This window comes from Bombus vancouverensis, chromosome 15 (assembly GCF_051014615.1).
Source record: "Bombus vancouverensis nearcticus chromosome 15, iyBomVanc1_principal, whole genome shotgun sequence".
Taxonomy (NCBI): Eukaryota; Metazoa; Arthropoda; class Insecta; order Hymenoptera; family Apidae; genus Bombus; species Bombus vancouverensis.
Genome location: NC_134925.1, coordinates 1830591 through 1856707, shown reverse-complemented (window position 1 = coordinate 1856707; position 26117 = coordinate 1830591). Strand labels below are relative to the sequence as shown.

The 26117-nt window shown below is 40.8% G+C and overlaps 1 protein-coding gene across 2 annotated transcripts; it reads right to left on the bottom strand.

The window, feature by feature from the left end:
* Nucleotides 1-1151: 1151 nt before the first annotated feature.
* Nucleotides 1152-21932, bottom strand: Wat (worker-enriched antennal transcript). 2 transcript variants are annotated; one of them, XM_033347287.2, is made up of 4 exons: nucleotides 21550-21932; nucleotides 10095-10224; nucleotides 7532-7630; nucleotides 1152-2369 (listed from the first exon to the last, which is right to left on the bottom strand). In XM_033347287.2, exons 1-4 carry the CDS (start codon nucleotides 21556-21558, stop codon nucleotides 2344-2346), a joined length of 264 nt encoding a protein of 87 aa, XP_033203178.1. In that variant the 5' UTR covers nucleotides 21559-21932; the 3' UTR covers nucleotides 1152-2343. The 2 variants fall into 2 exon arrangements, with proteins under 2 accessions (XP_033203178.1, XP_033203176.1); XM_033347285.2 differs by lacking the exon at nucleotides 21550-21932 and adding an exon at nucleotides 21100-21309.
* Nucleotides 21933-26117: the final 4185 nt, after the last annotated feature.

The window sequence follows — 26117 nt, the reverse complement described above, 5'->3', positions numbered from 1 at the left end:
ATCTTTATCGTGCAAGTTCCATCCAGTCGCTCTTAGTCTGTAAGTAGATAAGGACAGCGTTGGTCAGACAGGAAAATTCCGCGTGTTTCTCCGAGAGAGAGAAGACATTCGTAATTAAGACTGTGGCGTGTCTAGGCAAGTAAATTGGAACCACGGCAAATCTTAATGATCTAATGGACGCCTCGTTAATCATTCATGGGGGAAAAAGAAGGAAAAGGGGAGATTAACTGCGCTGACTCAGCCATTAGCTTCCTGGGAGGCGTGCAGAATGCCGTTGATTCTTCGTTCCCCGCGGGATGGAACGACGCATTAACGTTCTCCGCACGCTTTTGCATATCCTGCTAAGCCGTCTAATTCTTGACTAGATGCTCACCTTGTCGACAAACTTGGATATACTCGTCGAGAATCAATCTTGTTTTACGATTTCATCGAGCGGGTGTCGTCGATGTTACCAGATCGTAAATTAAGCAGGAAACCACCGACATGCCGAAGCGCGAGCTTCTCTGCAGTTTTATATAAACTTTGTCGATTTCTTGAGATCTTCCGTATCACCGTTATAAGAGTCAATTACACGCATAGTATCGTGTTTATAGTGCACTCCTACGATCTCGTAACAAACTTTTCATCACGTCGGTATACGAACAGGCGCTGAAGCGGTACGAGATCGCACGATTTCGCGGCTTAATTTCCCATGCATGCTTCATCCATCGCTGCGCCGAGCTACGAAGATAGTGGCCGTGTTGCGCGTAATTACGTTAACGAGACCATCTTTGCGAATCGGACTCGATAATCAGAGCTAATTACTCCGTGGTAAAGGAATTCTCGTTGCACGTGTCTCGTTATCGTCAGATGCCGTTTCACCGCGAATCGACCGGGAACCGTGTTATGAGTGTCGACCGTCTTCTCAGCCTACTTCTTATTATAACTTTTCTTAATTTTTATACACGTTGTATACAGATAAGTAGTACTCGCTTACTATTCTACTGGGATAAGTATTCGCTCTCAAAGCTAAGCTAATGTTAATAAGATTCCGAAGCGTTTTATACAACACATATGATATTGACATCGAAATTTTCTATCATAAGCGTTCAAATACTTTCGCAAACCACTGTATATTCTCATTGTTACGGCATAATATTCACCAGGATACGTTCTTGTTAACAACAAAATAATTTTATTGGACCAAGAATTATGTACAGTTCTATGTACATAAGATTATGCTTATTAACCGTGACTGGTGGTCGAACCAGATTGGCCTGTGATCGATGAACGGTATTCCGAGTCGACGGAACAATCCGCAATTTTCCCGCCCATGCATCGCGTGCCGGTTACATGCCTCGCGTATTTCGATTTCAAGTGCAGCCTATGACTAAGCCGAGCTGTACGGCCGACAATCGGTCGATCGATCGAGATGTGACGTAATAAAGCAAGGCAGGCATGCGTGCACCGCGACAGCACGTTTGAGAAATCGCGTAGGCCAAATCCTGGAAACAACTCGATCGCGTTGTGTATCGTGTATTAAAATCGATACGGAACAGCTTTACAAGGAAGTTACGTATATTTACGACGCTAATTTCACGCGTCTTTTAAGGGGCTACTTTGCATGCGCTCGTGGAATGATTGATGTTTGCCTTCTCGATTTCTATCTGCTTTGTTTATGTACAGGAAATTGAGTAGGGGCTGCAATCTCGACGACGACGAACGATAAATGTTTGAAGCGTAAACTGCGTTTCTACATCGATAAAGATACGCGACTTTTAGCGAACGATTCTAGATATTATACTTTTGTTATATTAACAACAGGGGAATCTCCATTACATATTAAGAAGGAGGTTAAAGTAGATTTACTTTAAACGTAATTTCATCGAATTATTGTAATATTCCTATTCTATTAAATACTTTACTTTTATGTTACCCTTCTAGCAATGAATTCTGTTCTGACAATATATAAATTTGACCGCAGTTAATACTCTATGAGCTTTTATCACAAAGCAAAATTGTGAATTAAATAATTGAGATTCCACTGTTGTGAATTGCTACAGTGACGCTGTTTGTATAACGATACATTAGTTTAAGATATGTACTTCTTTGTACAAATACTGCTAAGGATACTCCTGAGTGTCGTTGGAAACACGTTTAGAAACTCTTCAGGCAGTATAAAAATAATTAAAGCATACAATATAATACAAAATTGGACGCAGGATTATTTGTTCCTAAATTATTCCTTGCCGCGGATTCGTCAATTTCTTGAGAACTCCTTGCCATATCGCTTCCTCGTTGATGATGACACAGTAATCACGAATCTCTCGATATTTTTACCTCCATTACCTCCTTTATCCATCGTTAATAGTAAAAGTACCTGTAGAAAGCTGCAACAAAATATAAAAAATAATCTTACTCAGCTTCTGGAAATACCGAACCGCTACCAATCACCATAACCATACATTATCCTTTCAAACATACGTTTCTAAACCCCGTGAAATTTTCAAATTCATTTTCTCTCCTTTCAAATTAAATTCACCATATCAAACTCGATCTTTCCGGACAAAATTCTTCGCTTTCTCTTTTCTCAAATTTAACTCCACGCTTTACTAAATATTCGTTCTACATATTTGTAAACTTTCTTCCCATAGATAGACATTGAGACGATATTTCATTGCTTTAAACAATGCACGCTACCAGTTATGAATAGGTATCACGAGACAAATCTCATTATGTAGCAAAGGTGTTACGTTCTTGGTTTTCTAGTTCAACACCGCTCTTTCAACAGTCGTTCAATCCTGCATATTCCTGCAATTCCTGCGAAACAGGGTGCTTATCGTCGAGGCGGCAAAGTTCGAGATGCTGCGATTTTCACGAAGGATCGCGCGGCTAACCGGCAGAGCCTCGTTTCCGCGAGTAATCGCTGGGACACCTGACCACCGGTAATGAGAAGTCAGGCCGGGACCACTTCAAAGCTGCTAATTACAAGACCCTCGTCACCCAAGCCACCCTACCTCATCCACATCCGATATTCTCTCTCCCTTTGACTGTTAAGTGCTCGCTTTTCTGTCCGTTGGCTCCAGTACTGGGCCGACCGCGGCGCTGACAATAAAGTTAACCAAGAGGGAGACGGCAGTGGGATCCATTAGGCAGTCGAAGGGGCGTCATGCTACGCGTAAATTTAGGCCCCCTCAGAGTGGAACAGACTAGAGAAGAGTACTCGTACCAAGCAAGGGTTGCTTTTCGACGATGCGGTCTTTTTCCGGTTCGCATTGATTGAATTTTGAAAAGATTTTAACTTCGCAGTGGTGCTTGATGCATTGCGTCTGGAGAATAGTGGAGAAATCGTAGAAGTCGTGTCTGCGGTTCAAGTTTAACGATCGATTCGAGTTACGGGGCAACACGTGCACCGAAGAGTCTCGTTTCCCTTTCTCTTTCCGACACGACGACACCATCAATTCTCGATCACAGACGTTCAGAGGGCAGAGGGAAGTCGATCGAACTTTCACTGGCAGCCGGTCGTTCGCGAAACTATATCATTAACACCTAAATCGCGCTCGACTCAAGTAGCTCCCTGTGTCCCGGGAATTTGTCCCCGATTTCCACCCCGTAATTACCTCCTTTCCGCGCGATTATTCCGCGCGAAAAGGCGGACCAGGCCGATATCGCGGCCCGTTAAAAGCTCGACGAGAGACGGTAGCATCGTTAGAACTTTGCAGAATAACGCGCAGACAACATCGGAATGGACGATCTCCATATTAACGACCCACCTTCGTCGCTAAGCATTAACGAAAACGAGGCCTGGCCTGGCTGTTTCGCGCGGCTGAATTAAATTATGCTTTGCCCTACTTATCTCACTGCTAGCGAATCTTTCGAGTTATCTCGATGCCGCACGACGAATCTCCAGGCAATCATGGTTCGAAACTTTTAACACGTTTTCTTGACATTAAAGCGCCACGACGGTAATCGTCGCCAGCTTCAGAACAGACGTTTTGGCATCGTAGAAGATAATTTGATAGGTTTCGAAAAAAAGTTCTAATCTTGTAAATCAACCACTTTCTTTGTGATAATCTTACGTAGCCGCGGACAGAATTCGTGGTTTGTTGGATGAAATCGAAAGTCTATTGGTACAACAGGTGTCTGAAACCTTGAATGTACAAAATCAATTACCCTTCGGTATTAAATAAATAGGAGAATGAAACCAAAGCTGAAAGCGTCTAAACGGACGGCGCGAACTCGTTAAATGTTCTAATACTAACTGCGTATTGCTGTCTGAGATAAGATCGGTAATTAAATTCTGGAGTTCCATTAGAGAGAAGTACGAGTATATTTTATATATCTGCAATTATGTAAGGTAGGTAGTTTACACTACCACACTTTTCAATAAACTTTCATTAACCGAGTAAATATTTGCGATTATATTGCAGGCAAAGGTGCGCATAGTTCTTTAAGTGGTCCGTTCGGTAATTCGATTAACTGTTATTGCTCATAATGACAGCGTATGAAAGTCGCGCAACGATTCGTGAAACTGTTTGCACACCGATCGAACCTGTCTCGCGAGTAGACTGCATGCTCGTAAAATTGTACCCATTACACATTCATAACGGATTAAATAACAACTCGTTACGATTACTGGAAATCGTATTACGAGTCTACTTTAATGAACGAATTAAATATCAGCTTCGTTCGCAGCGTTGAGTCGCGATAAAGAAAACGGCGAAAGCCTAGCAACGACCAATTGCGCCTGTTTACGATTATAAAATTCAAAATTGCCTTCGTTACGCGACTGGTCAACACTTTCAGGGTTGCGTTCGACCACTGAAAAATGCAAATCGATTTTCTATTCCGAAGAACGATGCTATTCTCTCATATAATCAAAACAATTTGTTTTTTTCTAAATTGGCTTTTTTTTTAACAACCCAAGTTATACGATTTCCATTGTTACAGGAGAAACTTTCTGATCTTTGAAATCCCCGAAGAACGTTTCAATTCTACTGTTAAATTCATCGACACGGTTGTTAAATTTACAGATGCGGAAAAATATTTTACAATCTATCGCATGAAAGAGAAACCGTAATTTATCAATTCTTGATGAAAATACGGCAGCCGCTAAAGAAAGCTACGTTTGAAACTTTATAGCCGTCGTAGTGTTAAGAAAAGAAAGCTTAAAACCGCGAACTTGACCGTGAGACGAAGAATCGGGAAGTCGAGGAACATTGATCCGAGTGGAGGTACAATTTCCAGCGTGACACTAAAAGCGACGACCTTGTCGTTGACCCGGCTGACCTCGTAACACCTGTTACGCCTCGCGAAGTACCTCAGCCGAGGTTACGCGTAAACGAGTTTAAGTCACGAGGCCAACGAAACCACTTTCACTGACTCCCCGTCACGCTGTTCTTTAAGTGAATCCCAAGGCCTGACTCCTCTTCGAGGAAACCGGTATTCTCTTCCTCTTCCTCTCTCTCTCTCTTACTCTTTCTCTTGTTCTCTGCCCAACGACGAAGATCGCCAATGGCGGGCGCGGCACGATTTCGATAATGAAGGACGAGAGGAGATTTTTATTCGTTCACGTAACTTCTGCCGGGAGAATCAACCAGAGAAACAGCGAGAGAGAGAGAGAGGGGGGCGGGGAGGAATCCCGGCGACTTAATCCCGGAAGAGGCAGCCCTCGGTGCTTCCATTTGCGCGTGGATTACTCCGTGATGTGATTTATGCGAGAACCGAATCGGTATTTTCTGCGAAAATATCGCCGTCAGCCTCGGGGATTTTAGGGGTGGCTTGTTTGTTTCCCAGGTTCGATTCATAAAGAGGAAGATTTTTTTCCTTTCCTTAAGAGGGTGCAAAACCCTGACAAGTTCAAAATACCGAGTTTTTATATTTATTAATTCTTTTTAAATTCCAAGTGCGTAAAATATTTTGTCGACGCGGCCTATTAAATAATCTAATAATCGATCTTCTGAATATAGGAAATAACTTTTTCGTTTTGTAACACTTTTCCTTTAAGACGATCGAAAGTGAAACAAAATGTTACATGAATATTATCTGAAAAAGATCTGGATTTATCATTCCGTAATTATCAGACCGTAACATACGTTCGTCCCGTTTTCTCAGTTGCTATAGTAAATACAAAAACGGGACACGGATTTACGTTACAACCCAATACTTACCTAAAACAATTCTCAAACTCTATCTATCTTCAAATTCTAAAATTAATGCTAGACTAAGCTTACCTGTACGTCACCATTCTACGTGCCAACTTCTATGTCTTATTTACAAAATGTTAGTAGAATTTCGTACGTTAAGACGCACTTTCAAATTGGACAAGTGTCGGGTGTACTAATTAGCACCAACTAGCACAAACAATATCTATTGTATTAGTAATATATGACTGCATGAGAAACTCTTGGGTTAGTGCAGGAAGAGGAGTCTTGTGTTTCCATATTTACAAGTTTCGTGTGACTCGAGAAATTTGCATAATATTGGAATTGATGCTTCGAAGGTTAGATGTTCGTTTATATATTACCATCTTCCGCGTTTTAACGCAGTGTTTAACATTTAAGAAAGGTCAGGGAGGAGGGACGTCGACCTTTGAGTAGTTCACGATCACGAACGAGATGGAACGCCTTTCACGGAAGCGGCCAAGGATTGCAAACGTATCCTCTATATGTTGAATTGAGAATATTCAATGATATTCGGTGTAACTTTCGAGCTCTCAACATCACGTAGGTTATTTAAAAGTGACGAAGTAGAGTAGGTAAGTGTTACGAAGATTACTAGATTGCGGATGTTTGTGCACTTATCAAAAATTTAACCCTGCTACATACTTTCTGCCATTTTCAATCCATTTTTTTTGTCCAACGTTATATGACAAGTTTGAACAAAATATGAGGAAATTCTTGTTTTAATATTACATCGAACGTGTTCTTAAAATGTTACAAACTTTTTTGTTTGGCAAAGTAAGCGCAAGTGTGCAATATAAAAACTCGACGATCGCAGCAGGAATAAGTAAGAACCGAGAAAACAGTACTCCCTCTAAGTTCAATTTCTTTAGCGGCGCTCGAAAGAAATGTGAACTAGAATAAACAACCGCAATCTAGAGATTACAGTATTGTTACCGTAATGAATGTGAGTCGTTTAATGAACAGCATGATGAAACGATTCCAATGAATTGACACAGTCGGCACGTGTCAATGAACACAAGTATCATCGTGTGTCCCTTCAGTCACACCCTAATTACATGATGTAATCGATCATTCATACTCAATGAAAGAGATCTTCATGCAGCATGAGGACATGTTGAAGTAAACGAAGGAAAAGGCTGGGTTATCCGACGTGTGTGACAACAAATAAATAGTGTTTTATTCACAAGTTAGGTGCACAAGGACGGCGACAAGTGCTCGGGGTTAGTTTCACCCCCAAAAGTTACTGCTCGCCGCGAGGGGGGTCTTTGGTGAAGGTCTGAATTTTAAGAGCAGATTCGTTGCCATTCTCTGCTTCTGCGTCACGAAAGCGGTTTCATTTTCCCTTCAGAATCCAATCGACGATTTACCTTGATTGGGTGGCACGAATCCGTATCCGCTCGCGCCTACTATCACTCCGCTTGTGTCCGCGCTATTTGGCGGGGGACCCGGAGGGAACAGCACTGGACCTGAACGAAAAATCATCCTTGTTAAAAATGTTGAAAGTAGTTGCAAACTCTCAATTATTTAACCCTGATCCGGTTTTCGAACGTGTTCTATCTCAAACTCGCGTTAGTTTCAATCGCGAAAGAAATTTCTAACGTTTTCAGGAAGTTATTGCCATACAATTGCAACAAGAAATCGCGCATTAATTCTTGTATATTTTCCTCAAATTGGAAACATTTTCCAACGATAGAAAAATACGATACGATCGGAAATTATCCAAAGAACGTAACACTGTTAAGAGGAAAGTTGGCACCAAATTATTACATTACAGTAAACTATAACTTCTACAAGAACTGTCCGATCCACTAACGTGTCTTATCTCCAACGCAGTGTCAATTTCTACAGCTTTTCAATTATCCTCGACTGATTATTAATCTACCTCTTGCACGTTTCACAGTATGCAAAACTGACTACTGCGCGAAGCCTGAGGCCGTCACTCATCAAACTGTACGTTCAATCATTTCGACGCTCGCCGTTTCCATGTCCGCCGGCTCGAATCCACAGGAATTTCAATGAGACACGATATCTTAGTTTCAATTCCATTCCCACGAATGCAGCGATTATGAAAAATCATAAACACGCTTTAAGTGAGCTCGTTAGATGCCTGTCAAACCGTGACTCGCGATTATTCGAGCTACCAGTCAATGAAATTACACAGCTGTATATTTTCAATGAAATTTTTGAACTATCAATCGCTGATTTTGGTGAAACTTTTAGAATATATTCTGAAAGATATTTGATCTATATATTTTTTATCTGTAATCGTCTACATGTAGGTTTTTATCTCACATTTAAAATTTTTAAGATGACTGCCGAAGTTCACAGTTAGAAATTAGAAGAACTACAAATTCAATTATAAAATACAGAAATGGCTGTATTTATTGAGAATAAACAAGTCGAAAACCACTTAAGGAATCGTTTCGAGATTACGGAATTCTTTGCGTAATCTGTGATCCGGCCTTCACGGCTTCTGTAAGTATTTCTCTTGTATCGCTATGATATTTCGTTTCTTTGACGGCATTTGGTCTAGTTTAAATCGATTGTTCGATCACGATCAGAAGCAGAAATATGAATCACGTTTCACAATGTTCATGTACAATAATTCTCCGCGACCTTTTTGATGAATGATGGCATCACGGGAATTTAAATTATAGTATACAGTAAGACGATGTATATTGTCATCTATAAACTTCGTTATTTTCTCGGTAACAAGTTATCAAGGAAAGCCAGTGGAAATCTGCCTGAATGAGGAAGTAATTTGCGTGAATGATTATTAATCGATGCCAATACGAGATAATGGTTTCTGCTAATGTACAGCGTGGAAATAGCGTGCAACAAACTCTGCGATGCTTATCGCGCCGCGAGAAACTGTTACGAAATTGCGACGCTCAGTGGCAAACACCTGATCAATTGTTCCGGTTAATTAAGAGAGGCTAACGAACTGATCAAAGCTACTATGTACTCGCCATACTTCTATCTATGCTTCGCTAATGAGCCGAGCTCTTTACGCAGTCGGCTTACTTTTTCTCATAATCTAGTTAGTTCCAGTCTCCATGCACAATAACGTAGACTTGTGTTTGAAGAATTCTGGAAGGAAGAAAAAATTGTTATCTAATACTCGGTCGCTATAAAACGACCAGTTTCAGTACGATTCAGCGCACTGTTAGCAACACTTTGGCGAGACTGAACTTGGCACCCATTCCGTGCGTAAACGCGCCGCGTTCCATTCGACTGCAAGGATCGCGTATCCTGGTTAAGCGTGCATTGGGCTCACACACATGGCGTAGGCAAATGTCACAGCTGCAATGTTGACCTTAGAATACGAATAGGCGACGAGAGGCCTCATTATCGCGACGAACGACGCTCTATCCGTCAATCGTAAATTGCAAGATTTCACGCTGATGGACGTGAGATACCATAAAGTTTCTAAAATTGATTGACCAAGTTTGAAATAACACGATGATTCACGACAGCTTGTAGAAATCGATCGAGAAACTGACTGGAACATATACGACCACTTTCCTTTTACCCGAAACGAATTATTCTAATCACGAGCCATTGCTAGTTTAACTGAACGTCCATAAACCTGAACTGGTAAACGCAACGCGCTCGATATCGATCAGGCTATTGCGATTAGTTCCCTCTTCCGCTATTGATCGTAATTTCTGTGCTTGCTTTCGAACCTTCGGAATGCAAAGATAATCTCGTTTAGTAGCAGCGTCACGCTTCGTCGGGAACATGGACAGCGGATATGGAATTAACCGCGAGTTCACGAATCGATGCTTCGTACTCGTGGCGAAAATTATGATCGACAGGGTTCGAGTTGGAATTGGAATCAAGACCCGCGTCGAATTGATCGAATTGATTGAAAGGTAGTATATCGAGAACATGAGAAGGGTTCCGAGGATAAAGAATTAACATACTTACCTCTGTTCGATCGTGGATCTCGCATTACCGCTGATTGCCTCAGGTAAGGCCCGAATCCTGCGAACAGCTGACTGTAGTCCTGGGACGAAGCCACTGCCAGGCTCATTAAAACCAAGGTCACCAGAATTGTCTGAAATAAACAGATTGATTCAATACGTGCTTCATTTTTTATTTGAATTTTTTCACTGCCTTATAAAACGTTCGACAAACTAACCAACGTATCCAGCATCGCGGACAAATTATTACATTCTCGAATCTGCTTTCACCGTTTCTCAATCTTCATGTAAAAAGTTGAAAGTCTCACGAAAAAAAATACGCCATAAATAAAAATGGAAATTCTCGCAATCAGTTTTAATCAAGTCTCTAGAGGCGATTGCAACGATTCGACGAGAATATTGGCTCTAAGCTGGTTCCAATATCGGAAGCTGCGTCGCTATTAACGTCGCGAATTCTACTATACAACGGAGAACGGTCAACGAGACTCGAAAGTTTCGTTAAACGATCTAAAAACGCGCCTAACCGCAGAATGGTAACCTCGTTCGGATGATTTACGATCGAGAAAAGTCTTATATAGAGTTGAAAGCACATGACAATTTTTACGAGCGTTAACAATGCAGCAGAATTTATGGGACAATAGCCGCGGAATAAAATCACCATCCTGACAGATTGTATACAGGTTGCCTATTCAATGTTTCCATCCGATCTAAAGTCACCCGACTTCCTTAGCATTCGCCATTAAACGATAAGGTATGACTAAAGTGTTACTTGATAAATTAACTAGGACAAATTATGGAGAATGTTGAGGGCAAATGGCAATACGGTGCCACTTTACCGCGAACTGTTCCATTCGACTCTGATGAATTGCAATGGTTTTATTTTTAATTGATTTGTTTGCCTCGTAGATAACTATTTCTGTTACGTGCTCGTAGGTATTTATGGCATTTAGAGTGGAAATAGATTATGTTTGAGATTTATGGAACATCGTAAATTTAGACTCCTATCTCAATTAAGGTATTGTTCTAGCATGGAATTTGCAAAAAATCGATTTCTGTTGGCACTTTATGAGAGTATGGGTTATCGAAACGGTTAAAACGACGTTCTAGACTACAGTACTCCCTTAAAAAACAGCAGCAATAGCACTTCCGTTTCCATCGACTATGTAACACAAGTGAGATGTTAATTACTCTTTCGACAGAACATTTCAATCTCGCAACAGGTTTCTGCTTCTCGATCGTGGTTCCCGCAAAAAGCCATAAATATTCCCAAGGTGTTATCACTTAACGAGGAATCGTGTGCCCGAAAGAAGTCTTAAAAAGGAAATACACAGTGTCGTGAAAGTGACGTAAACTCTCTGTGAATCGCCGATTCGGAAATAGAAGAAACACCTTCTCTCTTGAAAACAAGCGTGGAGGAAGGTGTTTTGTATCATCTGACAAATGACGATCTTCTCGCTTTTCATCGAGTCTTACGTAAAATCTGACGAAATCATTACGCGACTTTACAGTTCGCTCGACGAGGATTCCATCGACGTTACGGGCTTGGGAACGTCGGTTAATGCTATCGAACAATTGCTCACTCGATCATGGCTGATTATTTAAAGTTTAAATGAACGTGAGCACGCTCATTCTTCTATCGACTTTCTGTATCGAAAGCAAGGTGAGCAGCGTGACACGTCATTGCCTCGCGATTTCTTTCTTAACGTCTAGCACAATGTCAAGGCGATTAATTGTTGCTCCGTTATGAGAACTCCGGTCTACGATACATCACAGTAAATAGTTTCCAACTGAGAATTCCCAATGTATTAGACTGGTGAGAAAATAACGTCGGTGTTTGATCGTAGTAAGAAAAGCCTCGAATGGCTCGTATTTTATTTTGTGTTATCATTTTCCTACTAATCCGATACTTCAAATCCTAAAACCAGCGATTGCAAAATGTCGCTTAGATGGAATCGCTCGATCTAACATAATCTGGTGAGACGTTACGTTGATTTACCAACGAGATACTCTATGACGAGGATAGTGTTACGCCACGCTGGGTTTTCTTGTCACAACTTTCAACGGGGTTGATTGAAACGAGAAAAGAGAAAGACAGTTTAATGATATAGTCTCGCAAACTGCCAGAAGTCGAGTTGATTGGCATCGGTTCTAATTAGCCATAGCTGCCTGCATGAATAAATCCGCCATAATTACGCTGCTGAAACCGAACGGTGAGAAAAATGCGACAAGTCGTTTCTCAAATACCTATACTACCTCCAGTTTTCTTCAAGCCCATCTTCTTCTGTCAAAAAGTGAAAAAATCCCATTTTAAAACGAGAAATCACATAAAATGCTTCATATGTCGATGAAGGTATGAAAATCTCAAGGTGTATGAAGATCGTTATGTATGTTCGTTCAGAAGAACGAGAGGAATAGAAAAGCAAGGTCGAGGTAACACGGCGAACGCGAATACCTACACGTATCTGATTATCGAGTGGCTACTACAGAATGTTTCAGAATATAATTTTATTCAAACGTAACACCTTGGAAGTGCAATTAAACGACGAAGAATACAGAACGCCTACATACTTTAAGCCTGCTACGATCCTCGAACTTTTATTTCCGAATCTCACTCTTGTTTCAACAAACAAAATATCTTGTAATATATTAAGACAAATTGCAGTGTAAGATGGAAATACAAATTCATGACTCAAGAGATTTTCCTGGTTCTCTTTGAACTAAAATACTTTTGTATAATCTAACTTTTGCAACTCTTAGACAGACAAATTAACCCAATTTGTTCTTCAGGCGAGAGAAACGACATTGAAGAGGCACCTTAAACATGGAAGAGAGCGATTTTAAAGGAATCCTGCTGGAAAAGTCACGCGCGTTCTATCGTAGGTACAGAGGCACGAGGTCGCCCACAAACCACGGCACACATGTTCGTACACCGTGACGATAGATCACGCCGCAGTGATATCTAAGGCAACGCGCGTCGATGATCACGAGAACTGCACGTAGCGCACGGTGGCTACTCGAACGAGCGCGGGGCGATGTAATTTATGCTTTGCATTCGTTGCGAAATAATCGTAAACATATTGCATATTTGTCGGGGTGAAGCGGCGCACGAAATGCAGAGGAAAACCAGGAATCGGAGGTAATCAGAAAATCTGCGTCGAGTTTTCCACGCATTAATCACGTGAATTAATCAACATTCGTGCCGCTGATTGTATAAGCGGCCTAAATCGAAGACTTAATTTTGCGCTGCATCTATTTACAGTACGATAATCTGAAATCATTTTCGCAAAGTGGTGGAAATTTAACCGTAGAATTGAGTTAGCTGTTTCGTCGTTAAACAGAATTCGGTTCACGCGTCAGGCACAAAGCTTTAAATACGTATCCCGGAATGAAAAATATACGACTTACGGGTGATAGTAATAGCCTTTCAGGAAAAGTATACCACTGACTCTACAAATATTTTCGTGGGTGTAATTCACCTAATCTTGTAATTAGTTTGACATTTTTTATACGCAATTTGAAAGTTTGTGAAATACTAGTGCTTTACTACACAATGTACCAATCTACACTTACACGAGTTCTCTCCAACTCTTGAAGCAATAGATTTATCAACCTGCGACTATTTCCAGGAAGAATAACAGTTTCCTTTCTCCTCGATGATCAATAAAAGACCGGGTCGACCCGTTTCATTATTTTCTCTCTAATTCGCCCGCGGTCTGCGAGTTTTGCTCGTTCTCCGGTATCTCACACTTTACGACATCCTTCGTACAGAGCGCGATTCATCACAAAATGTCGAACACGATTTGTTCTCGCGTTGCCTGATCGATAAGCATCGATGTAGATCTAATTGAGCGTATCATTAAATCAATGTAATGGTTACTTTCCTTGATATCTACCGTTTTGATACGATGTTACGTGTCGGATCAAACGACTTTGACTGACAAAATAGCTGTATTTTATCCAAACTGACTAGACCCGAAGAGTATTTACGATAGATTTTATAAGCCATTTTTCAGAAAGCTCCTTAATTCATTCCGTAACATTATCTACCAACAAATTTCACTATCATTCGATCGCAATCGATATCGAATTGAACACGAGGCGAAAGGGACGATGCTTCGAGTGAAAACCAGTCTCTTGTCAAAACAATGATCTCTCGATTGTCACAAACACAAACAGACCGCGTCTCGAGTTTCTCCGTGCGTCAAGTGAGCATACGAGATGTATCTCGAGTGCATAGCGTTTTGGATCCATTAGCAGAGATCGCGTAGCGAAACGCTTAAAGCGTACGCTCGAGTGTTCCGACGAGTGCTTCCGCGTTTAATATTCAGAGAAACGATTTGTTCCTCTGCAGTCGCTTTTTTCCAACGTTTACATCATTAATGACGATGCTATTCGGTCGCATCTGTGGAAGCCGGATGCGTTCGTTGCATAACGTGGAGAAACATACGTCTACGAACGAAAGTACGTGGAGTTTTCCGTCGTTTCGCCAATGGAGAACGCTCTTCTCAGGCAATTACTCGTTTCAGCTCGTTTGGTAGACGGTTCTAATACAGAGGATCGTTGGAATTATCGTTTCGGGAAATATTCACGCAAAATTGACTAGTTACACGTTAGGTAAATTAGGCGTGTCGCGGAATTGTCTGGCATTTCTGGCATTAGCGAGGCTCATGTAGATAACAGCAATGAAATTTCTCTTCCTTGTCTCTTCCTCGTCTTTTCACTTTCTTAATCTCTTACGTTGCGAAGACACTTCAAGGTATCACTGACATTAAAATATTGCTAAGAAATAAATATTTGTTCGAATCTTATGATACTAGTTGCAAATAACAACATCTTCGATGTTGGTTAGAAGTATTATTTCTGTGTACTTCCATGTGTGCATTTACGCTCCAATGATCTTGTTCTCGTAAGTTGTTCTTAACTATATCTATAGGTTGCAAATCTAATTTTATATGCCACCATAAAGTAAACCGAAGTTTGTACGCTCGTAATAAAGCACGGGAGTCAAACGGTTAATTTACACGAGTATTTTTGTCACCGTACAGTGGAATGCTCCTATCTTACATGTACACACGACTGCACTTCAGATAGCTATTGTTACAACACGCCCACATCGTGCCCATGCAAAATATTATCTTCTCGCTTTTACTTTTCTGTCATGTGCTACTCGTGTATTAGTACCACCGTAAACCCGTCGTTTTCTCGTAAAACTATTTTTTCTCTCCGCGTTAGTGCCTCCAGACAATTAGAAAATTGAAGCGAGCAACGGTAATTACACGATGCAGAGAAATTTCCCTGCAAGCGTTTTTTAATTGGCAATGAAAACAAAGCTTCTATTGTATCGCATATTTAGAAAGGATTTTGAAAGGCTATGTTACACATTTTCTAATTTTCCGATAGAAAATTGAATCCTTCGCAAGATATACGGAAGGAAAAATTGCAACAAACTAAGTCGATGGGTTAAGAGTTTTTGCTAATAGCGTGTGCAACGCAATGAAATTCAATTAACACGAACCCAAGTGAACAGATTTGTGCAAACAGGTTGTGTTTCTGTGAGTTTTCGGTTCGCGTGTTGCAAACGCCGCAGGCGCCTAATTTCGACATCGGCGAAGATATGATGCACACTCGGGAACGCAATGCGTTCATTGCAATGTAGCTACTACTGCTTACACAACATCCATTCGCCTAAAATTCAACGTTCGACATTCTTCTATGGCATCGAAATCTCCATCGTTGAAATTTTGATAGAAAATTCCTTTTAGCTTATATGCTAATCTTACACAAACCGTGGAAAGTACAGTGGCTATAAAAGATACTTGTACTGTTCGTCGTAATATCAGACGTTTTCAATCGTGTGAAAGTACTACTAAATGAAATTTAATATACTCAGTCCTGATTATTCGGTATGTATTGCGCTGTAATAGGAACAATGGTATATACATACTTCTTGCAGTCAGTGTAAATTGCTTCTAGGAACGCTATTGGTAATACACGCGACCGGTTTATTACAATAGAAAATTCATCAGCCTGGTTTTGTGAAGCGAAAAGACGAAAGAAATAGGAAACATCGTGTCGACTTGTGGAACGTGAACCGGGAGTCCTTTCAGAAAGGTGGCGACGGTGCAATTGTGAAACGTGTAGCGCGATAATCGAGGTCGACTGTTCAGAAAATTCGACGGAATGCGTTCTCTGAGAGCGAAACGACGCCACCGCGTGCACCGGAACGAGGAGAAACCTTCTATCGGCGTTACGGAATTCGTTGTTGTTCGTGGCCAACGAAGAAGAGAGAACAACTGAGAGTAATATAAATTTGAATCGTGTACCCGGAGAAAACTGTATAATGCACGTGTTACGATTTCAGAGAGTATCAGAAAAATATGCACGTGCTGCAAGAGAAAAGACTATTGCGATGTCTCGAAGCATTGTTCGGCACGCAAACATCTTGGCAGAAATCTGCAGATCGCCTCTTGATAACAGGGAATAATTATTGCGAGGATCAGATTTAAGATGATATTCTTGACCTCGAACGATATTCTCTCAGATTCACGGTAAATTATTTATTCGTTGCTCGTGCAACTGTTGCAACGTGTATTTCTAACGGAACAAAATATAGGTAACGGAAACGTTCCCTCGATGGCTAATGGTAGTGACTTGTATCACCATTAATAAAACTTCAAAATGTTTTATTTAACGCGTTAAATATGGATATAGGAGCTATTGTAATGTAGCCACTATTGTACTACTAGTATGTTGCATATACGCTAAGTGTTCAAATCTTTCGTGTGCCAATATTACGACAGAGGCATCGTTCTGATTCAGAGGCTCTTATAGAATTGTGCGATCGAGTGAAAGCGAACATCCCCGATTGCGTTTTCATCCTCCGTGTGTCGCTCGTGCAATCCTCGTGTTGGACTTCGTCCTTGGCGGCGGGCCAATTATTGCGCGAAATGAGGGCCAAAGCTGTTGAACAACGAACGTCTTCGTAATTAGAAAGTGGAACGACTGCCTCGTCCTACCTATTGAATTTCTATCTCTGTGCTCCCAAATCCTCCAATAGTTGGTAGATATAGACTAAGATAACGTTATTTCAGATAATAGGATAAGGCTAAGCAATTTGCTTTGTAATTTGCTAAATTCGATCGCCGCTATTGTATTAAACGTTAACAGTCTCGTATACGCAACAATTTTGGTAATTCTGCGCAAAATTCAAAGTCAAACGTTAAGATGTTGAAACTTAGTTGACTTAGCCGAGTGAGAGACTCGAGTAGCTTAGTTACTCAAATATCTTACTATATATTCCAACGTACACTTTCCCTTTCATATCGATGTTATCTTAACGTGACTGGTCGAGCCGCTCCATTGTAGGGCAGTCTAGCATCCGGCAACATCTATTTACCTTCATCTCGTATAACGCGAGAAGATTTGCTGGCTACTGGCAATTTCGATTTTCGTTTAGAGTTCGGTTACATGATAATATTACGTCAGTAGCAACGGAGGCAGCGCGTGAAAAGGGTGAACTAGTTCGCAGAGAACAAGAAAGGGAGGGATACTTCCGACCGCGTACGCGGTTACGGTTCGACAGTTACCGGTGAAAAGCACGAAGAAACGTTTCTCCATCGGTTCCGCACCTTTCCAAGGCGGAAAAATCGCCACCATTCACCAGGGGGTTTTTAAAAAATAAAAGACCACCAGCGAAATGATACCTCTTCTCTCCTTTCCAATCCGTTCCCCGGACCACTTTCGCCCTGCAGGAAATATATAACGAGCTAAATGTTTCTGACTTGAAAGTTATTTATTCTTTCTGTGCAACTAATTATCAAATTATTGAAAAATTGAGTATCGGAAAAGTTTCATGTTTTCAGTCATTCGTGCAGGAAGTAGTGTTTTGTTTGTATTATGTTGTAGATATTATGAGAGAAGTGTAGAAACCAGGAATCAATTTTATGAAATCGAAATCGAAATCTATGTGATAATGTTCCTGAACGTAATCTAAGAATTTAATATCTATAAAAGTTATTTATTCTTCCGATATAATTAAATATCAAATGCTCGAGAAACTAAAGATCAAGGAGATTTTACATTTTTTAATCGTTTACGCAGAAATAGCGTTTTTCTTTTTTGTATTTTGCCATGGATACTATACAAAAAGCGTACAAAATCGGGAAACAATCCTACCCACGATATCGAAAGCTATGTACGCAGTTCCTGAATCGAATTTAGTGATTTACAAGCGGCCACGATCACAGTTACCGTTTGGCGACGAGGAAAAACAAAAGCCTAATACAATAAAACGATGAAATCGACCTTTCAGCCGTATGACTAATCGACCACGATATACCGAGCGCGATTTATTTCGACCCATGAATCGTTTACGTGCAATCGATGGATTCCGTTTTTTTTTTCGAATATTAATGGCCGTCGATTTATTTGTTGCTGTTTTTAAACGGTATTGGAAATCAGAAAAATAGGAGAAATGACATCGTTTAGGACGAGAAAGGATTTCAAAACTCTTTGCGTCAAAGAGGCTGCTCGGAAATAGCACATTCGTGCAACCTGTTTCACATTAATCTCATACGTCGACGTGACCAATATTTCTTCTGGCGGCTCGAAAATGATTTATAGAGCTTTTTCGTCACACCTCGTAACGACACGACGTAACGTTGATTTTCCAACGTTTCTACTTCCTCGAGCAATCAATTCACGCATAAGTAATATTCCTTGATAATATGGAAATATTATCACGATCGAATATCAAAAAAAGAAAAACCATGTCTCTGAGGAACGCAAACCGCGGAATGTGTATGTAAAAACATTTTCTATCGCAACACTTCTAAAATCAATTTAAGATACCATAATTGTACGAATCGTTTCTTGTTCACGCACTAGATCCCCCGAAATTGATCAAAAATATCTCCGTATCCGACTAGCTGCGTTACTCTCACCAACTACTTTCGACATACGTACATAAGAAAAAAAAATATACCCTGAGAAAACCTTTTGCATTCGTTGCAATTCTTATTCGATACTCGAGCCGAACGCTCGTGGAAACGTCAATGTCGCTGTCGATTACTTGACGGTTAGATTAGAAAGCGAGAACGCACACCTATGACCGGTGTTAAGAGGGCAACCGATTCACCACGATCAGGGAAACAGATTTCGAATCGTTAATCGCGTTCACTAGTTCTCCAATGAATTCAAACTCCAGTTGTTAGTTGAAATATAGCTGGAGATCAGTTAATGCCACTAAGAACCTCCCATTTTCACGTTGCTAAACGTAATATACGTTCACTAATGCGTTTTGCATAACCAGTACTTCTCGTCTTAGGGCAATTAACGTGTAATAAGTTCTTTAGAAATCAGAGTCTCGTGATAGCGAGATATTTATACGAAATCGAAAACATCTAGAGAGTCAAGTGTCGCGATAATTTCTTGTTAGTTGTTCGCCAAGTAAGGATTAATATCCCCACCAATGATTTCGCAAGTCGCTATCTAATTCCGATCGCGTGACTAGGATCAGTAACCGTTTTCATTTCAGACAAGGGTTAATGACGTTTTTCGTGCGTGACTGCATTGGACAGGGCTCTTATGCAAAAAGTGCATAAAAGAGAAATTAAGCGATGTCGTTTGCAGTGTTATTTTATAATGCTTGTTTGAATTTTCGAGCACACCTAAGCGATTTCCGCGGCTGAAACGAATTACTCTTATTGTTCTGGTCTGATCTTAAATGTTTTCTCTTAGTTTCCTCGATCGATATTATTCGTTACGTTACGTAACAATCGATGAAGTCTAAAACTTTGCCCGTAAATTATAGTTTTATAACGATTATTAGAATTTCTATCAAATTTCTATCAAATATCTTTCGGATAGTAATCGTACGATTGGATCGATCGGATGTTAATCGTACTCCTGACACACAGACTGGTGATTCGTTACGCAATGACAGAGCAACCCGGCAAGAAGCAGACGTTAGTTGAGGCAAACGTTACATCAGCCCGGGGCAAGGACGTGGACCTGTCTCGCCGACGGCTACGATCTCGTGAATGAACCCAAGTCGGGTTTACGGATTTCCTTTACTCGCGTCTCCATGTTCGTTCAACTTCTTCCTATTCACTCTTGTCTCGACGAATAAAGCGTCTATTCGGTTCCAAACTGGGAGGCGCTAATTAACCAAGCATAATCCACTCGTATGAGACGGATGATTACTTTCTCTTCGAAGAGCAGAGTGACGAAAGCGATGATAACGCGGTGAAGAAGAACGTGTGCAAAGTATTTGAATAAATGTACAACCTACTTTCACGATATGTGACTCCAATGGGATCATCCAAGGCAACGAGGGCTCGCGACTGCAGTAAATTGCTTGCAACTACTATAAGTCATTATAAGTGTCATAAAAGTGATTCAGCTGACCTCAATTAGGATGTGCTGTTAATGCTACCGCGATTTCTTCTACATGTTCTAATTATATGGAGACGATAAATAAGCATGCTGATAATCAGGTTTACGAGGATTCTAAGCAGTAGTTCGCGAGACGAATCGCAGTTCCAGAAAAAGAGGATGTAGAAAGTTCGGCCACAACAAGCGAATCTCGTGGTGTGCATCTTTACACGCGGTTACGACGAAGACGATCAGGGTGTCTTCTCGCTCTCTCGCCTTTCTAATAGCGGATCTTATCTTATCACGAGCTAGATATTCGAGGCAATAGTTGACCTACTTGAATTTTAAATTGATCCTTCGACGCAGAAATACGATTTCTGCACGGTCAATGATTTCAAATCACTAAACAAGCGTAGAAAGTTTGTACGTGAAAGGTTCGCCAAGATGCTGAGCCACTTCTGGTAAGACAATATTTACGAAAAGTTTGAAAACGCCGCGCAAAAACCATATCAATACCGTACAGGCGAGATTGATGGCCTACCAAAATTCTGCTTTAACATAAACCGATCGATATTCCACGATAAAATTCATACTATTATTGAAAGAAGAGTCTGATCGTAAATATCTGTTCTCACTTGCAACACCGTCATCCTGCGTGAACCTCTCGTCGATCCTCAATCCGTCCGACTACCGTGCTCGATGGTACCCAGCCAAACACCTCATTTCCCCAGGAACCGGAAAGAGGACTGAATCACGTTCGCGTTAACCAATCAAACGAGTCATGTGCCAAACTGGACACAATCACGAAAGCTTTTCTGTCCGATCGCGAGAGTAACAATGATCGATCGAACGAACGAACGAGCACAGGGAGCGCGAGTTAGTTCACTATAAAAGCGCGCGATCTAGTCCCGCGAAAGTCTCTCCCACCGGTGCTACCGCCCCCTCCAATTAATCACGGCACACGGGCCAACTCTGAGGAAAACTTCCCTTTCCCATTGCCACGAATCTCTTCCGTGCGCGTGTACACTGTACACGACTCTCTTCCACTCCTTAAGCTTACGCCCACGAGCGCGAATATTACTTACGATCCTCATGGTTCTTCGATTTTCTTCACAATCCTTCGATTTTGTGTAGAAGAATAGGTCTGCTCGGAGCGGTCACGTGGCGACTGGGTAGTCGCTAAATGGACTACACGCTGGACGAGCCAGAAAGCAACTGTAGTCTCAAGCTTGCGTTGACTCGTCGGTTCTACAGGCAGGCTGATATTCACCAGCTTCCACTGCAGGGCACGTTCGTTGCTCGATAGCTGGAAGAGAACAGTACGCTTGTTCCAGAGCCTTCCTACCTTGTTGGAAGCTCGATAAAGCTAGACTCGCGAGCCTGAGCAGAGGAAACGGTGCCGATAAAAGGTGGATCGTAGGTGTATACCGCGCGCTTGCCGTACCGGGAACGTTTGACACGAAGTGGGGGCTGTTCCTGGGACTTATATGTCGCCGCTGGAGGCCACCGTGCCTCTTTAATCCCTGCCCCCCTTGGGTCCGAGCCCCTCTAAACGGACCCTTGACGATGGTCAAGGTGACCCCTGCCTCCGGGGACACTACGTGACCGATCGCCAAGCTCCACCGCTCGCAATCGCTCGAGGGGAAACGACGCGACGCGCGACTCCTCGTCGATTCTACATCTTGCGCGTGCTTCTTGCTTTATCTTTGGCAACGGTTACTCGTAGAGTCTTGGGCATCGATCGTTTTCAGTTTTAGAACTATTGTAGTACGTTTAACGCAATGGTATAGGTTTAAAATGCGTTGTGCTAATTTTCATTACAAGCCAAGAAAAGAAGGTCGAAAAGTGCGACCTTTGCTTTTTTCTTCGCGATTCCGGCCATTCGCTTGCTTCGATATTAAAAAAGTTATTCAGTTTCAAACTGTTTTGCAACAATTTTAGAAATCTCTTTACATAGCTATACATGTGTATAAAGTTTTAACTGTGCCACGTTCTTTCGGTCATGTATGATCAGATAATTCGATTATATAGTTCTTCCCTACTCCTCGACAAAATATAAAACAATTTCTTAAGCACGATCTAGCTAGACTCGATTTTATGTTGAACATTTTGTTAACTTAAAGAAATCTTCGAAATCATAAAATGCTGTGGGTCACCGAATTAATCGCGTTATACAAGGGCGGTAATTATTTTTTGGTCGTATTATAGAAGCACCACTTTATACAGGATTCCTGAAGGTGTTAAAACTTGTGAATCATTCTAAAAAGAACAACGCAGTTATTCATTCTTCTGCTAGATCGATACTACATCCTTTGCAATTCCTCTGATACCTTCCAATTATCAAATAAATCTCCATTGTCGCGCATTCATTCGCCTAATGAATTCCACGTGCCATCAAGCATCCAGCACAAAAAAAGCTGCCTGTAACGTCTTCGAGCCTCGAGGGCAGACGACTGCCGTTGCAAAATTACCGTCGATTACCCACGCGATCTCAATTAAAGCGTCATCCGCGACATATCCCGATGACGATTCTATACGATTACAGCGTCGTGATCGGAATCCGGATCCGTGCACCCGCTTAATGACGTCACGCGTCGTTGCAAGAGCCGCATGGTCTTGTCTGCAACGAGATTTTAATCGCAATCGACGTTGTTCCAGCCGAAAGTAGCATGGAATCGCGGCAAAAATTATGCTTGCATTCACGATGGCGTTTTCTCGGTCTAGACGGACCGATTTATCACGATGTCGCTCTTCTTCAATGTGGTTCGTCACAGCCGTTGAAAAAAAACCTCCGAGATTCGTGCTGACGCGACAATCCGCGTGATAAAAGTGAAGAATAGAGGCCTCTTCAATGGGGAACGTGTCCTTTTTTTTCTTCCCCCGATCGCGTCTGGGATCTGGCAGAGTATTCTAAGAGAAATCTTTTTTCGACTCATTTCGAAAAATCGTCCCATTATATTATACAGAACGTTTCGGACGATCTTTTGTTAAATAAGTGATTAAAAAATGAATAACGCATGTACCCGAATTATACATATATATGATTTTAATACAAGAATGTTTCATCAGCAAGGAGGTTAAAAAATGGCCATTTTTTAACACCTTCCTTTGCAAATTAATAATAAATTAACAATTACTTATTATTATCGATATAAAGTTACATTTAAATTGTTTATTTAAAAACTTATGTTTCTTTTTTCTTCTTTAGCTAACTCACAGTTAAAAAATTCAATAATCTGAAACAAATATGTTTTTAACCCTTATGTCTTGACATTCTGTAGTTCCACTTATGATAATATACTTAGAACCCGACCAAGACATATAATTATTAGTTTTTTTCTAATTCTTTGAAGTACTATAAAATGGTGTCAGCAGTCAAAGACATCATATTTAATTACGTAAAGAGGAAGTTTCCTCGTATGCATGCGTTTGCCGTTTCTTTTTCTTAGCAATTGTTTTATACATTCTATACGAGTGAGGTAAACGATAGAAACAAAAACTATATGGATTATTTGAATTTCATGTTTCTTGGAAGTATCGTTATTTGCCGATACCACTTTGTATATTTACATCCTACTGCTCGTTAAAACACATTATTTATTCTCACAGTAGATTGATTTGATAGATTTATAAAACAAATATTACTTAAAATGTTTCAGGATATCCAATATAAAGATTAGAATAAAATAATAAATTGAAACGAAACTAAAGAATAAGCCCATTGTAGATCTTTTGTCCCTCATTTTGTGATTTAATTTCATTCTGCCAAAATTAAGCAAACCTCCGATTACTCATGACCGAAAATGTATTTAGATAAATCGTCTGGCATTTTCTTATACAAGATCATTCCCCAACATCCTCGATGACCTCAGTTTTTATCAAACAAACGAATAACGCAAAGAAGATAATTAGCCTCGACAATCTGGTCGAAAGGAGTCCGCAAAGTTCCCAGAAGTTCGCATAATTTCCGGCGATGAATCTCGGGCGGGGAATAAATCGGTGTCATCCGCGGGCGATTATCAAAGATGCTCGAGGATTCCGCAAGAAGCTATTTCGCTTCTTTCCCGCGCGTAACAACGCGCTTCGAAGCAAGGCCGAGCATCTGCGTGCGTGTCTCTATGTGAAAATTCAATCGTCGCGTCGATTCAAGGGAATCATTTCCCTTTTGGTACGATGAGGTTACTTTTGAAAGTATTCGAGTTTTACCACGAGAAGAAATGTTTCTTCGTAAAATAAGGAACATATGTAAAGTGGGGCAAGGTTTTTCAACTGTACTGATTTACTAAGGAACATGTGGAAGAAAGATAGTGGACCGTAATCATGTGATCAAGGTAGGGTTGTATCATTATCCTGGCAACTGCTGGGTATTAACTATAATTATCCTTGACAGCGCAGGATTATCTCGGACTTGGTATCTCAAAATAACGCTTGAATTTGTATCGATATTTTTCTATTAGATATTATCCAACAGAGGAGTTATGTCTTTTCTATTTTACCTCGAAATTATTAACTTGATCTTGCAGAAACCATATAACAGTAATTTCTTGGTTTATCAAGACTTAACACAATTTTGACTAAAGTTTCACCAGGAAGGGTTAATAATCGTGCTACGTGCAACTGGTCGCGTGGATGGTTTCTTAACCTTCGTCAAAAATGGAACCGTTAACCTTAACCCGATAATTAGTGGGCTTTGAGCCGAGACACAAAGCAAGGAAACGGTCAGTGCTTTCCAATACCATGGGCACTGGAGGAAGGTTAGTCCTTGAGATTAACCAGCCAGGATCTCCTAAAATTGGTTCACCTCTCGAGGTCAAAAAATACCACACCATGAAACGTGTCGTTCAGTGTATTTTCTCACGTTTGTTTCAACGTTTTTCACGGTCATTGATCATCAAAAATTCTCGATCGAGGTAGACATTTTTTGTTCTACAGCAGAGCAGTTTTGCAACAAAACGTATTGGGGGAAAGTTTGCCATTCAGGGCGATTAATCTTCCAGAAAACGATAAAAAGGGTAAAGATTCTCTTTTTTGTGTGATTTATTTTGCAGCGCGAATACGACGTGTATTTCTACGAGGCTACGATGGAATCTTGTAACATCGAAGGAAACGGTTTGTTATTACATTCAACAGGAATTTAGATCAACCGAGGGATCAGTAGGATCACGTGAGTAATTTAGTCTCTCGAACCTGTTTCCCGGTAATTGCACGCATACCGTTCACTCTTTTCACCACGCACACTCCCCATTACCTGTACCATTTCAGCTCGCAAACTTGTTTTCACTTACAACAGTTAAGTAGCCAAACTTTTCCGTTATTATCAAATTCGATTACTCTCAAAATTTCAATAAATTGCACAACGTACTTCAACGACCATAAAACGAGAATTTATGAGCAATTGATAATAATCCAAAATAAATAGCCTGCCGAACCTTTTCATTATATTTAATCAATCTTATCTCTATCTTTTTGCCAATGTTGAAACTACTGCACCGAAAGAGTATGCCTTCTTGAGTGCAATTACCGGCTACACGACCCAAATTGATCGAGTTATATCGATTACGTGTTACACCATGTAATATCAAGCCAGAATTGAAAGTCGATTGTGGGAGAAATTGCACACGAGCGCTTCAAGTTCCCGACTTTTTCTATGAAA

Coding starts and splice junctions, on each gene's coding strand:
- Wat (XM_033347285.2), bottom strand. Junction 7,631..10,094: donor AGATCCACGATCGAACAGAG/GTAAGTATGTTA, acceptor TTTTTCGTTCAG/GTCCAGTGCTGTTCCCTCCG. Junction 2,370..7,531: donor ATTCGTGCCACCCAATCAAG/GTAAATCGTCGA, acceptor ATTTTGTTGCAG/CTTTCTACAGGTACTTTTAC.